This window comes from Typopeltis vanoorti, chromosome 4 (genome assembly GCF_054136105.1).
Source record: "Typopeltis vanoorti isolate ZY-2024b chromosome 4, IOZ_Tvanoo_1.0, whole genome shotgun sequence".
NCBI lineage: Eukaryota > Metazoa > Arthropoda > Arachnida > Uropygi > Thelyphonidae > Typopeltis > Typopeltis vanoorti.
Genome location: NC_143552.1, coordinates 42,244,167 through 42,262,248, shown reverse-complemented (window position 1 = coordinate 42,262,248; position 18,082 = coordinate 42,244,167). Strand labels below are relative to the sequence as shown.

Here is an 18,082-nt window from a genome sequence, read left to right as displayed (position 1 = left end):
CTCTTCAATTGACTCCGGGTAGGATCCGATGTAAGAGGCCTATAAGTTGGTAATCCTCTTTCTCCTGCTATCTCCAATTTCTTTATGGAACATTTTGAACAACGTATCTTTGACAATATTTCTCCCAGACCTACTCATTGGTTCAGATATGTCGATGACATTTTTGCTGTATGGAATGGCTCTTCTGATGAACTTCAACAATTTCTCACTAAGTTAAACGCATTTCATCCTAGGATCAAGTTTACCCTAGAAGTAGAATCAAATAAGCAGTTGGCCTTTTTAGATCTTCTAATTCTTCGCCAACCAGATGGTAACCTACATTTCTCAGTTTATAGAAAGAAGACTCATACAGGCCATTATATCCATGCGGAATCTCATCACGATCCCAGTCAAAAGGCAGGAACTATTAAAACACTGGTTCATCGGGCCCACTCCTTTTGTTCTACAGACGATCTTTTACAGAAAGAACTACAATATATAACTTCTTCCTTTCTATCTAATGGTTGTAAGAATTGCTTCATTAAAAGAACTTTGAGTAGTTTTAATATGTCTTCCTCTTCAAACATGGAGGAAATAACGCGCATTACTATCCCTTATGTACAAGGCATCAGTGAATGTATAGCAAAAGTTTTAAAACCACTGAATATTTTTGTTGCTTTTCGACCGTTTAGAAAAATCTCCACCTTTTTCACTTCTCCTAAGGACAAGCTTCCACATCTTAATCATCCAGGTGTCTACCAGATTCCGTGCTCTTGTGGATTATCTTATTTCGGACAAACGGGAAGATCTGCCTCTATTCGGCTAGAAGAACACCAATCTTATATTCAATACTTTAAACCTGAAAAGTCTGGACTTTCTGAACATGCCATCTTCACTAGACACAGAGTTCATTAGAGAAAGACAAGAGTTCTTCACAAAAGTCAGTTTCTCATGGAACGCCTTTATAAAGAAACATGTGAAACTCTACTTCATTCTCCTAACTTAAACAGATCCGACGGCTTACGTCTATCCCCTTTATGGGAGATAGTACTTTACAAATCAGCTAATCTTTCCTAACTTTTTATTGTATTAATTTTTTTATTATTTTTTAGGAAAGTTATTGACTTTTTTAGTTATCTTACACCAGCTACTTCGGTGGCGCTTTTTGGAATTGTTAGTGTTTAATTTTGAGCTTAATGTACTAAAGATGCCTGTGACACACAGGCGAAAATTATACTATTAAATAATCTTTCTACTTGAGTTTTTTCCGTTATTTATTTTGTATCGATGTCTACTCACAGTTTACCTCTTTTAAAACTTATTGATATTTGCATGTTGATTCTTTTATCCAATTTCTTAGTTTGTCCAGAGATAGTGAGCCAATTTCCCACTTCAGCTGATGATTATATTTTAACTAATAATTAAGGAATTGACAGCGTACTAAAAATTAGTACGCTGTACTAAATAATATATACTAAAAAGCATAAAAAAATTGTCCTACTTTGGCCAAACAGGCAGGACAGCAAATATCAGAATCTCAGAACACAAGGATTACATCGATTTCACCAGTACAGCCACTCTGGGCTTACAGACCACGCTCTGGAAACTCGCCACAGAATAAGATGGAAGAAAGCCATAGTAATACACCGCAGCAAGTAAAGTATGCTGTCAATTCCTTAATTATTAGTTATCATGTTTAACCAGCATATAAGCCTCTCTACAAGGATTATATTTTATTAACCAAGAATTCTGTTTTTTAACTCTTTGAGGTAATTCATTCCAACTACATGGTGATTTGGTTAATGCATATCTTACAATAATTCCATCAGAAATACAAATTTCTTTAGGAAATAAATTTGAACTCTTATTCAAAAAAAATTGTACATCAATTATACCAATGATTACTGAAAATTCGTATCCTTCACCCACTTGAATTCTTCTTCTTACATTACTTCATTTGGCACCACAAATAAATAGTTATTTATTATTATTATTATCTCTGATCCTATATTTTATGTTGGCTTTCTGTTACAAAATTCTAAACAATTAGAACTTTTCACAAAGAAACTTTCAAAGAATTTTGCGGCTCACCCATTATTTTTACTTTACCGGACACAAAACACCACAACACAATACATTGGCTGCAGTGGATGAATAATTACCTTTAGTCCAAAGTTACTCGACTCTATGGTTTTTTCTTATAGTACTGTTTACCCTACCCTATCCTGACCGTTCCTTCAAAAATGAAACTTTCACGCAAATGACTCAACGACATGTTTTTGCATGTTGCTGGATATACTGTCGATGTGTTTTTTTATCTTAGTTTGTGTGGGGAAAGTTAAAATTTGTATTTGTGTTATCTGGAGAGTATAAACCTTTTTTTCTATACCAAACTTTAAGAGTTCAAGTCACGTTTTGGGTTAAATTATCTGCTGTCTCTCTGTAAAACCACCAAATTCTAACAGGTTGGATTTTCGAGTATGTGAACGAAATGTTTACAGATAACTCAAACAATGTCAATAGGTAGCATTAGACAATTTTCTAAATAATTAATTACAGGATATCAGGTTTCCCATATTCCTGGCATTAATTCACAGTAGGGATTTTTTTCTTTGTAAATAATAATATTTCAGCAAAATAAAATATGCATTTGTAAAACTTAAATGAACAAAGATGTGTATTATTGTTGTGTTTTTCACAGTGAAATTTATACTCAGTTATTCTGTTTAGAATTTGATATTTAAATCCATAACTTTATACCTTAATGCAATTCTGTTTAATTATTGTAAACATTGATTGTATTTTTCACTTTATTTATTTTCTGTATGTTAGATTCAGTAAATACAATTTGTAAATAATATTTCACTCAAATAAAATGTGTAAATTTAAATGAACTAATGGGTGTCGTTGATGTGTTATGCAAATTTAAGTAAGACCATATCTATATATATATATATATATATATATATATATTTTTTTCCCTTGTGAAATTACTTGCCACAAACTAACCAGAGACTTTTTTTGAAAATCCACTCAGTGAATTAAGTCTTATTTGTTCATGAAACCCCTCAAATATTTCAAGAAACTGTGTCAACTCTTGGAAGCAAAAGGAATCGGGTATTAAATTAATAGCCAGAATTTGTAGTGAAGCAGATTTCACCTGAAAAGTGACAATTTTGTTACTATATCTGTAGATATCTCCACCAGACTAGAAAAAAAACAGTCATGTATAAAGTATGACTGTTAAAATTTGGTTATTTTACAGAGAAACTGTAGATATTTTAACCTATCACGTTACCAAAATTCTTAAGTTTGGTGTAGAAAAGAAGGTACATTTTTCTTTTCTTTCCATGCATTTCTACATAATAAAAGTTTAAAAACATGTGACTGGCAGTAGAAACTTCTTTTTTTTTTTCAAAACTTAATATTTCTATTCCATCAGGAGAACGAAAAAAAAAAAGACAGATGTGATAGCTAATAACGTAATTGTGTCTTAAAAACGTTTATGCTGTTTTCAAAAATAAAGAGAAGGTACATTTTTCTTTTCTTTACAAACATTTGTACATGATAAAAGTTTAAAAACATGCGACTGGCAGTTGAAAGTTTTTTTGTTTTTTTTTCAAAACTTGACAACACATACTATTCCATTAGGAGAACGAGAAAAAAAAAGATAGATGTGATAGCTAATAATGTAATTGTGTCTTTTTAAATGAATAAAGTACAAATGAAATAAATAGTGACAATATCTGTAAATGTCTCCAACAGACTAGTATTATTATTATTTGACACCTCCAGGGAGTCTAAGGACTCATCGTGGGAGAGTGTGCTAACAGCATCGAGCGATTGGTCCCCTTCCAACTACTAACCACGCTGAAACTTACTTAACTGAGCCATTAGTTGCAGAGGCTCTACCAATCGACCAACCTTTGCCAACAAAGGTATATTTGTTCATCATTTGGAATTAAAGTGCAACTGTAAGCATTTAGTGATTTAATATTTCAGCACTATAAAATATGCATTTGTAATTTAAATGAACAAAGATGTGTGTTGTTGTTGTGTTTTCCACAGTGAAACTTTACTCAGTTACATTCCAGTTTACTAGCTACACAAAATGTAAACAAATATGCCATCTACTTGAAAACAATAAGTGTGTTATTGTTTTCAATAATCAGGAATGAATAAGATTAGGATATGTCTCATCACAATCACGTGAATGCTAAAATCACTTAGTCACATGTGTGTGGGAACAAGCAACCATGGGAAATTATACCTTTTGAACAATACCGCAAGTCATCTAATACAGGATGTGATTAGTTAGTTATTTACAAAATGAATAAACTAAAGTTCCCATTGTCTGACTGAAAGAGGACTGAAAACTAAGACCCGAAATAAATGAGTAATCTTCACGAAAGATTAATGTAAATATCTACAGTGTGGGGGGGAAAAATTCACAAACATTTATTTATTTATTGCTCAGTTAATCTGGCTAGAAAATGTAGTTAACTGATTTTTAAAGTAAAATAGAAAAAAAAAATTACGATTCCTAATACCAAATCTACCAGAATTCCAAAATCAGGAAGTAGCACGTACCCTCAATTCTATGATGTCATTTTGGACAGAAAGCATGGGAAAACATAGCATGAGGCACCATGCGAAGGAATTAACAAAGAGTACCAAACGGATAGAAATCTAAAGGATGTAGTCAACTAGATTTTCTGGTTATTTACAGAAATATCATTCTTTCAACTCATGTTTTGTGAGTGTGTGTGTGTGTTGTGCTGTGGATATAAAATTCAACTATTTTGAAATATCTCTTCAATTAAGAGCCATTCTGAAATGACTAAGTAATTTAAATTATCATTAGAATTTCTAGACCATATACAAAAGTTTTGTAATTCATTTAAACCTCAGTTTATTTTAATTTATTTTTTTAAATGCCATTTGGATTTTCTCTTGACTGTAAACTAAAAATACCAATAGCCAAACATTTTGTAAAAAAGATAACATTAATTAGAAAAAGTAATGAAGTTTAAGAACTTAAATGTAGACAAATCAAAATATTCGGATGAGTTATGTATATGAGAAAAAAAGGTGTGTGTTTCAGGGGACACCAGCATATAATTAAATTATTCAGAAAAGGTCTAAACGCTGCCGCCATCTCGACTCTACTCTAAGAATTCCCATACTCTTTAACAGGAGAGAAATACCCCAAACTATATTGGAAAATTAGTACTGGCATCTATAGACAACCAAAGACAAAACTTGACGACAATGACGGATGTGTGTGTCACCCTGGGAAATTACAAGATATCTTATCTGAAAACATCGCCCACAATTCCATTGGCAAACCAAAACACCACGTGATGTCACAGAGGCATATGTTTGCCAGAAATGTCCAAACACATAACGTCACGATTCCTTATCTTTAAACAACACCCACAATGCTTTACGCGAACCAAACACACCACGTGAGGTCCATGACAGAAGGGGCCCCCTGGGCGAAATTCCAAACATTCCAAACTCTATCTTATCGATACCATCACCCACAAGGCCATAAGCAAACCATTTACTTATCTACAACTCATAACAACACACATCCATGACACTGACGTTGCTTCCCCCATTCACCCTACCCCTATTTTGTTCATAGTGTCCCATCAATCACGGCACGAATCCTTATCCACTAATATATTTTCCTTTTCCATTCAAAACAATAACGTCATTTAATTACAACTAACAAATAACGTCGCTAATCTTCATGTGATAACAGTACACATCCAGGACACTGACGTCGCTTTCCCCCCATTCACCCTACCCGTTTGGTTTAAAGTGTCCCAGCAATTATGACACAAATCCTTTCCACTAATATATCTTCCTTTTCCATTCAAAACAATAACAAATTGCAACTAACAAATTACGTCACTTATCTTCATCTGATAACAACACACATCCATGACACTAACATCGCTTCCCCCATTCACTCTACCCATATTTTGTTCATAGTGTTCCACCAATCTCGACACGAATCCTTATCTCTAACCATCACCCACAATTTCACATACGAACAAAACAAACAACTTGACTTCACACATCATACGATGATCCAAAAATTGATAATAAACGATATGCTGCATTTTTTAAATGGCTGTACTTTATGGTAAGTACACATTTCCAAAATTCATTGATCGAATTTACTGATTTATATAACATTTTAAGACCTTCGTCTTCTTGCATTTTTATTAACTCCATTTCTCCTGATGCCATTCCAGGAAGTAAGCTTTTAAAAGCAGGAAACCATTTTTAATTACATCAATTTCATATGGATTTAATAGAAATACGATAATGGTTTTAATTTTTGGAAGTCTAGAAATCGTTCTTCAAAATCGTGCAACAGGTTGTTTAATTTTGCTCGATAGTTACTGATGGCTGTAGGAAGAATATCACATCCTGAAGTCGCTTTTTTCAAAAGTGGAAAGTGATTGAATGTCTTTTCACTTATATTTTTTTAAAAAAGTTGTAATTTTTTTTTAAAACTAAAATTGCTCTGACTCAATTCTGAAATATTCTTGTCCTTGCCTTGCAGCGACACATTAAAATTTTGTAAATGTTCCATTATATCGGTAAAAAACATTAAGTCCTGGATCCATTCATTGCTTTTTAATTGCGAATATGATTGCTTTTTTATATCTAGGAATTCAATAATAGGTTCCAATAAAGCTACAAATTTGTTCAATACATTGTACGTATAACCATTTCACTTTGCAGTACAACAATAAATCATTTATTTGTTCATTCAAATCAAGTTCATCAATAAAACTTCGAAATTGATGGTGGTTTTTTGCATTGGTCCGAATGAAATTTACGATTTTTATGAGTGGTGTAAACACATGTTCAAAATTAAAGTGTTTTGCAACAAGATATTCTCGATGCAATATACATTGGATTGGAATTAAATTGGGAATGCTTTCATCTTTTTTAAAATTCCAATTAATCCTACATTCTTACCCACCATTGATGCTGTTCCATCAGTAGCCACACTTACTAATTTACTTTTTGGAACATTTTTAAGGGCAACATCAAAAGCTTTCTTAATATCAACGGCATGAGTACTATCTTTTAATGTTATTAAATCTAATAATTCTTCTCGTGTCACTCCGTCCTCAAGAACAAAACGAATAAAAATTGCTAATTGTGGTTGGTCTGTAATGTCAGTTGATTCGTCAAGTGCCAAGCTAAATGCTACACAATCTTTTATATCGTTTTCTAATTTTGATAATAAATCCACGTTTATTTCTGAAATTCAACGTTCAATTGGATGTCGTGAGGTAGGAATGCCAGTAATTAACTTTAAAATTTTGAGTTATTAGGGTCTAGTGACTCAATTGTATCAAGAATGTTTTGCTTAATAAATTCCCCTTCGGTATAAGGCCATTTTGCACGTGCGATGTTTCATGATATTTTAAAACTAGCCTCAATTACAGTTTTAGATTCTTCAGTAAATTTTGTCATGAAGTTAATTTGGTTATTAACTGAAGATTTCAACGATTTAAGCTTTTTAATTCATATTTCAGATTTTTCTGGATATTGAGACGAAAACTCACGATGCAATTTTTCATAATGATGTTTTAAATTTCCTACTTTGAAATTGCTCAATATTGAACTACAGATGAGACAAAAAGCTTTACCATTTTTCTCAAAAAAGTATAGTCTTCTTCCCATTCTCCCTTAAAATTTCTATGTTCGTCGATATACTTCCGCTTCTGGTTATTTTCATGCTGCAAAATATTCTATAATAAAATAAAATAAAATATTAATATTTAAATCATTTGGAATTTAAATTTTTATTAATATAAGAAGTACGAAATTCAATAATGTATCTTTTTAAATTTTCTGACAAGGTAATATAAATATAACTACATTGCCGAACAGCATATGAACAGCAAATTTCATCAAGCCACTCAAAAACATTGACCAATCGAGCAGCAACAAACAAACATCGATGATTTTTAGAGAAAAACATCGCTTTTTTTTCCTTTTTTTGGCTTTGCCTATAGTTTTTTAAATTATTATTATCATTCAGAAAAACATTATTAGGTGATTGCTCCATGTCTGTTAGAAAAATTATAAATATTTTTTGTTAGTTTAGCTGCTATAAAACTTAAGAACCACAGTTTGGCCACCGTGGTAATATTATATATATATTTATTATATTATAAATATATATATATATATTATATATATATATATATATATATATATATTTTTTTTTTTTTTTTTTTTTTATACAATCCCCCCACTCCACATAGTAACTTACACATTTCTACAGGTTCCTTTATTTCCAGTTATTAAATAAACTTTGCAACCTCTGGAAGTGTCTGAAGGAGAAGAAGGTACCGGAGAAATATGTCAGGTTGGTACAGGAGATGTACAGAAATGTGGAGACAAGAGTTCAGGCTTGTCTGGGAGAGACAGAAAGTTTTCAAGTGACATTTGGCTTGCATCATTAGTTGTGAGAAGTTGTGATTATTATTGCCAGAAGTATTTGTGAGTCAGCGCACTGACAACTACTTCTGGCAATCCATTAAACAGCATTAGGTCCATTCCTGTTTAATATTGTGATGGAGGTGGTGACGGAGGAGGTGAGAGAAGACACACCTTGAACAATGTTGTATGCGGATGACATCGTGCTGTGTGCAAAATCAAGAGAAGAAGTGGCAACTGAACTGGAAAGATGGAGGAAAGTACTGGAAGAGAGGGGTATGAGACTGAGCAGAAGTAAGACAGAGTATATGTGTTGCAAAGTGGATGGCAGCCAGGACACAGATCTGGAGCTGGAAGGAAATGTCATCAGGAAGGTTAGGGACTTTAGATACTTAGGCTCAACAGTGAAAGAGGATGGAAAGGCTGAAAAGGAAGTGGGACGGAGGAACTGGAGATAGATGGCTGGAGTGCTATGCAATAAGAGGGTGCCGATCAATCTTAAAGTTAAAATCTACAGGACAGTAGTGAGACCAGCTATGACATATGCTATGGAAACTATGGGCCTGGGGAAAAATAACATCAGCAGGATGGAGGTAGCGGAGATGAGAATGCTTAGGTGGATGTGCAGTGTGACCAGAAAGGATCGTCTGAGAAATTACTATGTAAGCGGAGCGGTGATAGTTATGAACTTAGAAACAAAGATACAGGAGGCATGGTTGAGATGGTTTTGTCATGATGAGGAGGGAGGATGAGTGTGTGGGAAGAAAGGTCATGCAGATGGGTGTGCAGGGGAGGAGGAAGCGAAGGCGGCCAAAGAAGAGATGGGGGAGTTGGTGGAGGAGACTTATTGAGAACAGTGACCCCTACTTAAGTGGGACAAGCTGCAGAAGAAGAAGAAAAAATAAACTTTGCAACCTCCATAGAGTCAGAAAACTCATCATGGGAGACTTGGACTAACCTTTATACACACACTATCTCTCATACTTCTTAAACTCGATCACTGTCGTGGCACTCACAACTACCTCTGGCAATCCATTCCACTCAATCACTACTCTCCAAGCAAAAAATCTAGTTTACACATCCTTGTTAACCACACTGTTACACAACTTTCAGGGGGGTAATCCCTAGTTCTGTATTTATATTGAAGAATTTATTTTGTCAATCTTGTAGAACCCCCTCCCCCACCTCGACATAGTAACTTACACATTTCTACCTGGTCCCTTTATTTCCACCTATTAAATAAACTTCGCAACTCACACACCTTCAATCTATCCTCATAGAAAGCATCATCCTTTCTATTACAATAGATTGAAGATTTGACCTGTGACAAATCTTGGTCACTCATCTCTGAATCCTCTCAACCCAAGAAACCCATGTGGACAGTAACCAAAATGTAGCCAAATAACAGTCTTATAAAAAGGAAGAATAACCTCCCTATCTTGACTTGTGTGTTTTTCAACATTCGAGTAATCCTTTTTACTATTGTGCCAACTTTTGCAATATGCCCTCAGAACTTCAACTCTGTTCACCATTAATCCCCAAATCTCCATCTCCATCAATTTTCTCCAATCTAGTACCATTAATGTGATACACTCTATGTAATCTTTTGAACCCAAAGTACATAACCGTATACTTTTTTTTGATTATCCTTCACCCACAATGCCAATTAATTTAAATCATCCTGCAGGATATCTACACCTTTATCAATTATTGCCTTCTCAAGGTTTACATCAGCATCATTATCAAACAACTGGATATCCCATCCTTAAATCATTGCATATATCATTAATATACAAATTAAAGAGTAGTCACTCTAGTACAGGGCCTTTAGGCACTCCACTAGTTACCCTCATTCTTCTAGATTCCACTCCACCATATACTACTCTGTGATGTCTGTCTGGTAGTTATATTCATTTCCATTTGCTCAAACTTATACATAGTTAAAAGAGTTATATAGAAATAGGGACTATTAAAGATCCAACATTTTTTCAAGGCCAAATATATGTAGAACTTTGAAAGTTTTGAAATTTTGACCAGAGAGCTTATGAGAATACAATCATTGGCATTGGAGTTAACTTAGTTTGCACTATTTAAAAGCTGCTCAGGCTTCCATATATCTGCCTTTTATTAATGCATTTGACCTGATAGCAATCACTTACCAACTTAAATGTCTCAGTCACATCTCGCAGCCACCTCCTTTCACGAGGCTTTGCAATTTGAATTCCCTCAGTCTGTCTTCATATCCCACATTACAAAAACCAGTTACCACTTAGTCATCTCTGGACCCTTTCCAATATATCCTTCACCATGAAAAGCAAGGGACCAATTCTGTGCACATAATTCATATGAGGCCTGATCAAGGATTATACAATGGAACCATAACCTCTATTTCTGCATGTTTCTGCATTATTGCCATGATGTGACATAATGACTTCACAGCTTGTGCAAAGTGATCTCTGAACTTCAGACCCTTGTCCACCACCAATCCAAGTCACTTGTCTCCTCAACCTCCTCCAAAATTTCCCCACTAAATGAATACTTTACATCCCATTGTTGCCTACCAAATTTCAGAACTTTACGCTTTGCAACACTGAACTGACAGTTCCATATACTTACTCACTCATACAGTTTATTCAAGTGCATCTGTAAGGCCACAGCATCTGCTTAATTCCTCATCACTCTCTCCAGTTTTCATCATCTCTAAACAGTTGTATCACTAGTTAAACCTATCCCAATATCATTAATATACAAATTAAATAACAATGGGTCTCAAAACCCTGCAGCAACACCACTACTGACTTTCCTCTTCCAGGATACTGCAACCCCATACACAGCTTGCTGATACCTGTCTGAAAGCTAGTTGCCTATTCAACTCACTAATCTATCATCCAATCCCATCTGCTCCAGTTTAGTCACCAACTTATGGTGTGGCAATTTATCAAAAAGCCTTTGCAAAATCTAAGTATACCACTGTATATACTGCACATCTCTCATCCAATAAATTTGTCATCTTATTATATATATATATATAATACATAAATTGGTACAAATGAGCCTGTGTAACTCAGTAGAAGTGGCTTTTGCACTCTACTTTGACTCGCTTGACTGCATGAAGAAAGACTTGGGTTTCGAATCTAGTCGCTGACTAGAGGAACATTTTCTATGCCTTTTCTTGATCGGTTCCTGAGTTAGTCTATCTCTGGCATGGGCAAGCGGGTTTTCTCTTCTGGAAACTCAGGTTTTTTGTCCCGTAAAATCAAGAAAATCGGCCGTCGAACCCACACTATTTTCAGACATTTAAAGTGTTGTGTTAGGGACCACGAGATGGTGGCACTTGCTAGCCGCCTTCTTCACTGCGTACCGATTAATTAAGTGGAGATTGAGTTGTCCACTCAGTCTCCAAAAGTTAGATAGGGATAAAACGGCAAGGCTGTTTTAGCCCTATCTAACTTTTGTTCTCACATACTCCCTATGTAGGAACAACAACAAAAAAAAAAAACACACATTAGATTTTTTTTAAAATTTTCTTCTTATTATTTTTTTTTTAAATTGGTACAACATGAACTCCCTTTAACAAATCCATGCTGACAAGCACAAAGAATACCACTGTTATCAATCCACTTCTGTATCATAGCTCTCACCACCCTCTCCAATACCTTAACTACAACTTCGGATCAGCCTATAATTTGTAGCATTATCACCACTTTTGTGAAGTGGAACAATTTTACTTTTTTTTAAACTCCACTGCGACTTGTGCTGTTACAAGTCTTTTACAAGGCTTGTTAAAGAGATGGGCTAAGGCTGATGCCTTAGCCCATCTATTCCTTGGAACATTCCCTTATTATGTGATGCTTCTCATTTCACACTGAGGATAAAATACCCTGATGAATTGTTCACTGAATACCTCAATTATGTCCTCAGCAGCAGTTACCAGTCTACAATTTCATCCATTAATATCATCTTGCTATAATTATTCTTGCTAAATTCTAATAACGGAATAACTCATGTAAAAATATTATTTATTAGTAGAATTTTTCCCTGAGTATCACAGGCATCTTCAGTACATGTATAAAGTTAATTAAACAATAACTGACAATTCCAAAAGGTGCCACCTAAGTAGCTAATGTAAGATAACTGAACAAGGTCAATAAATTTCCTAACTTATTAAAAAAAACAAAAAAAACTATATGTATATATATATATATATATATATATATATATATATATTTCTGGCTTAACGCACTGGAACGGCATTCCTGCACCTATTTTTTTGCAGTTTTTTTCAAATTTTCAAAAGTAATTTTTGAAATAATATTCGCATGTACATAACACGTGCGAATGCATGTTACACGCATGTGCACACCATTAGCATCTACGTTTGTGGCTGTATGGATGTGTAATTGACAACATTTGAAAGATTTTCAGTAAAAGACTTATCTAAAAAATATCTTTATTGAATTGATGTAAGTTTAACGTCATTATTTTCATATCCTTTTAGCATTTTTTTTTTTTTTTACTTTTTAGTGTAAAAGTCTGACCCCAAGTTTGAAAATGAAAAAGATTTCCAATTACTTCTCAACCACCGGTCCCATTAATAAAAAGCCCAGAATAATAACAGATACAATGTCAAAAAATATGAAATAAAGGTGCCTGTTGATATTTACGAATCATCTCAAGCAAATCTTGAGGAGCAAGGCCAAATTGAAAATGACTGGCTGAATTGATGGACATTAGATTAAAAAAATTATTTTTGCTTGAAAAATGAATGGATGTATGTTTGCAAAAAGAAACTTGGCTGTACGCCTTGCAGAAAAGTTAGAACTCTTGGAATTGAAACAAAGATGGGAATGAAAATTTCCAAAGAATGGGCCAACACTGAGATTACATATTCTGGCAAAGATAGGAAGCTACTTCAAAAAAAAATCTTCAATCACAGAGAATCTACTGCACACAAAGCAGCATTAAAAATTGTTACTGAAGCCGAAAAAAGGACTTTTGAAAATGTTTTTTTAAAATCATTATCTTGTGAAAAAGAAATAACTGCAAAACGTTTTCGAACTGCATATAAAGTAGCAAAGGAAAACCAATCATTCCATAATTTTGAAAGTGAAATTGGTCTGCAAGAACTGAACGGAATTGAAATGGATCATATTCTTCATTCAACAAATGCATGTATTAATGTTGTGAATATGTAAGTGAAGGAATGAGAAAAAATGTGTTTAAAGAAATCATTCAATCCAAAAATATAATTTCATTGATAATTGATGAATCAACAATAAGCAATAAAACCACTCTCATAGTGTATATTTGATGCTGTATCAAAGATGTTGGAATTAATTCACCGATAAATTTATTTTTGGACTTGATCGAACTTGAAAACGTAACTGCAAAAAGTGTATTTGATTCCTTACTCCAGTGTCTTAACTATTATGGGATGACAGAAGATTATTTTAAAAAAAATATTTAGTTTCTCTAGCATGCGATGGTGCCGCTGTAATGTTAGGGTGTAAAAGTGGAGTGAAAAAATTGCTGTCAGAAAAATTTCCTTCTATTACAGTTTGCCATTTTGCTAATCACAGACTAGAATTATCAGTAAGTGATGCTGTAAAGGAAATTTCAGGAATCAATAGATTCAAATCATTGATTGATAAACTTTATGTCCTATACCATGCTTCGCCAAAAAACAGTAGAGTTGCATTTATGTGCAGAATCACTTGAGGTTGAGCTGCTGAAAATTGGAATTTTAAGTACTCAATGGGTGTCATTAAGTTTCCGTTCAGTTTTAGCTGTATGGAATAAATTTGAATCTCTAGTGCATCATTTTGAAGATGTGATGCATGATCCTAGGAGAGATAAAAATGATAAATGTACTTATGATGGCTTAAGAAGAAAAATAACATCTACAGACTTTTTATTGGATCTAGGATTGATGTGTGATGCTCTCCAAGAATTGTCTCAATTAAGTTTTGACTTGCAAGACAGTGACATGAACCTTTACAAGGCAAATCAAAAAATAAATGCACTTGTACAAGTTTTTGAAGAAAGAAGACAGAATTTTGGACCCTATTATAGATGTTCTGCAGATGCTGTATGCGATCTGCGCTTTCGTGGAGTTTTACTTCACGAAAAAGCTCCAAAAAATAATCCCAAAAAGGGATTATTTTTTGATCCCTTTTTGGGATTATTTTCCATTCGGAGAGGCAGAAATTAGAAATTTGTCAATCAGACTGCAACTAAATGAAAGAGAAATGATTCGTGGATTCCATGAATACATTCACGATAAGACATACTCAGAAAAACTATTGCATTTGGTACATGCTCTGAATACCATTCCCATTTCATCAAGTGAATGTGAATACAGATTTTTGCAAATAAATTTAATTATCACCCCAACAAAAGCTTTGTTGAAGAATAAAACAGTTTCGGCACTTTTATTCATCAAACTCGTTGGACCACCTTTAAGACTTTTCAATCCTTCAAAGTATGTTGATCTTTGGTTACTTAGAGGATGACATTCAGCCTTAGATCTAAGAGCAAAGAAAGGAGTCGAGACGATTTGTTCGACGAGAATTGGACAAAACTTTGGAAAACACTATGAACCTCTCTTACATTATATAATGCTTTTACAAATTTACTTTTGCTTTTATATTTGGTTTTTGGTTGTATATTTTAATTTGTTTGTTTAATTTTACATTTGATCATGTCTAAAATAAACAAATACTGAAGATAAATTATATTTAATTCATTTATGTGACTCCGTGACACAGCAAAAGCTGCTTTATATTTCATTTAAATTAAGATTTGAATATCGTTTCTTTAATAAAAAGCTTAACAAGATGCGAGTTCCGGCACCTTTTTTTCTAGAAAAAAAGCACTGTGTGTATGTGTATATATGTGTATATATATATATATATACACACAATTAAAAAATTTAGGAAAGATTAGCTGATTTATAAAGTACTATCTCCCACAAAGGGGATAGATGTAAACCATCGGATCTATTTAAGACAGGAGAGTGGAGTAAAGTGAAACTTTACTCTGCTAGAATCAGCATCCCCCCCCCCTCCTCTTCTTGTCCTTTCTATCCTTACAAAAAAATATTGTACCCTTCCATTTCTATTCCTGTCAAGATATTATCCTCACTCAACCATGTTTTACTTATTCCAACAATTTTTGAACTTCTATGCAAAACACAGCAGTTCACTTATATAGGTCTATAACCAGTCCTATCCAAGCCACCCCCATTGGTTGCACCACATCTGCCCTTGCCCAGTCACCTCTATCACCACTTATCTCCTCAGTCTCGACTGCTTGCCCACCCCCACATCCAAATCTAATCTATTCCTATTGTGATGATCCCCATACACACATTCACTACTTCCTACAACCACTTTCCCTATATCTCCCTGTTATAAGGTGACTAGATTTGTGCACAGTAGTTGTGATGGGGCCTTATAGCTGTTTTAGCCATTTTGCAACATTCCTATAAATTTCAACTCCCTTTCTGCCAACACCTCTAAATTCCTGGCTTCATCAATTTCCTGGAATAGTTCCATCAATGTGGCACACAGCTAATAATCTTTTCACCATAAAAATGCATAACCTTACACTTTGCCACATTAAGCCAACACCTGTTCTCCTTTGCCCATATTGCCAGTCTATTTACATCATCCTGAAAAAATTTCAGCATCATCTTTAATGGCTACTGCTTTATCCAATTTTGCATCATCATCAAACAACTAGCTAGCCTGTTTGGCAAGACAGTATCTCTTCTCTCCAAACAGGTTATGGGTTCAAACCTCAATATGACATGGATGTCTTTTTTTTTTTTTTTAATATCTTTAGGTAGTAGATGAACTGCACTTGTGTTCTTAAATAACCAATCTGTGATACCTTGCTTATTAGAGACCTAAGTGGCTTGAAAAAGTTCTGTTTTCATGTCTCTAGAGTATGGTTTCTTGACTAAACTTAGCCCATTTGCAATACTGATGTACTACTATTGGTTTGTAACTTTTCATGGGAGGAATGCACATAAGAGGGTGCTCCATAATATCTTAAGCTTTTGAACTTTTTCATAAATAAAACTAATCTAAAAAAAGTAATAATGAAGTTTTAAAATAAACTTCATTTCCAAATCTTATTGCCATAACAACAACTTTGTTATACAAAAAAGAAAAAAAAAGTGTTAATTATTTTTCAGGTAAATGTACAGCTTGGATTTTGCCCTTTACTTCAGGAGGATTTCTAAATATTGCTTTAGTTAATGTACTTCCTGATATTCTCAAGGAAGAGGATCCATGGTAAGTGACTTCTCCTGGGCTTTTTATTTTTAGAGTGCAATTTATAACTAATTAATACAATATATCTACAGTCTTATTTACTTATAATTTATACAATGCATGTATTCTGGAATAATGTGTTTCCCGAACCTGATGAATTGGAAAAGAAAGAAAGAAGAGCATGCCACTTTTTTAAACAGTTCTGGAAGTCATCATTCTTTCCTTTTAGGTGAATCCTCATGGTCACTTCAGTTTCTTTTCTTGTATTGATGCAAAATGCTTTCCCTTCTTCATCACTTTCAACTTTGGAACGAGTCAGAAGTCACAGGCTGCTAAATTGGGCAAATGACACAGATGCAGGCACTCAGTTCTTTTTTGGACAAAGCTCAGGAGACAGCTTGCAGGTGTAGCATGGAATGAGGAGTTAGCTGGAAAAGAGATCAATGCAGCTTGGGGGATTTTCAAAAACTATTTAGTAGATGCAATGTCTAAAATGTATTCCACGGGTGAGAAGGTTAAATAAGGTAGGTGTGAGATGGATGAATAAAGAGATTAAGCATGTGATACAGAGAAAAAGGGCATTGTGGAGGCAGCATAAGAGAAGTGGAAGTAACCAATTTCATGAGGTCTACAAAGACCAGGCAAGGAGGGTGACTTGGTTGCTGAGAGTAGCTAAAGAGAGGTATGAACAGCAGTTAGCTAATGAAGCCAAAAAGAATCCTAGGGAGTTCTTTTGATATGTAGCCAGCAAAAGAAAGAATGATTATGGAAGGATGACATTGATTGGAGGAAATGGTATAAAGAGAGCTGTTGCAGAATGTGTGGTGGAGATACTTAATGAGCAGTTCATAAAGATCTTTCAATCTTGTGAATGTGACTTCATGAGAGATTGAGAGCAGTTGATGATGGGGAGGAGAGACTGACTGTAAGTGAGCAAGAGGTGTTTGGGGAGTTGAGTAAACTAGATGTAAATAAGACTGTGGGACTTGATAATATATCACCGCGTATTCTGAAGGAATGTGTCAGAGAGTTAACACCTGCCTTGACATATTTTTTTAATACGAGTCTTGCATTTGGTCAAGTTCCTAAAGAGTGGAAGGAGGGCAAGATTGTGCCACTTCATAAAGGAGGTGATCGAACTCAAGCATCAAACTATAGGCCTATCTCTGTGTCAGGTGTTATGGCTAAGTTGTTGGAGAAGCTTGTGAGAACTAGGATTCAGAGTTAGGCCTATCTCTGTGTCAGGTGTTATGGCTAAGTTGTTGGAGAAGCTTGTGAGAACTAGGATTCAGAGTTAGGCCTATCTCTGTGTCAGGTGTTGTGGCTAAGTTGTTGGAGAAGCT

The 18,082-nt window shown here is 34.3% G+C and overlaps 1 protein-coding gene across 2 annotated transcripts in view; it reads left to right on the top strand.

Moving 5' to 3' along the window:
• Zip99C (Zinc transporter Zip99C) overlaps positions 1-18,082 on the top strand; it is a 252,260-nt gene that overhangs the window by 201,582 nt on the left and 32,596 nt on the right. For both annotated transcript variants that reach the window (XM_090391764.1, XM_090391763.1), the window contains exon 8: positions 16,661-16,760. In XM_090391764.1, coding sequence (XP_090247890.1) covers positions 16,661-16,760 — 100 coding nt within the window. The remainder of the gene's footprint in view (positions 1-16,660; positions 16,761-18,082) is intronic.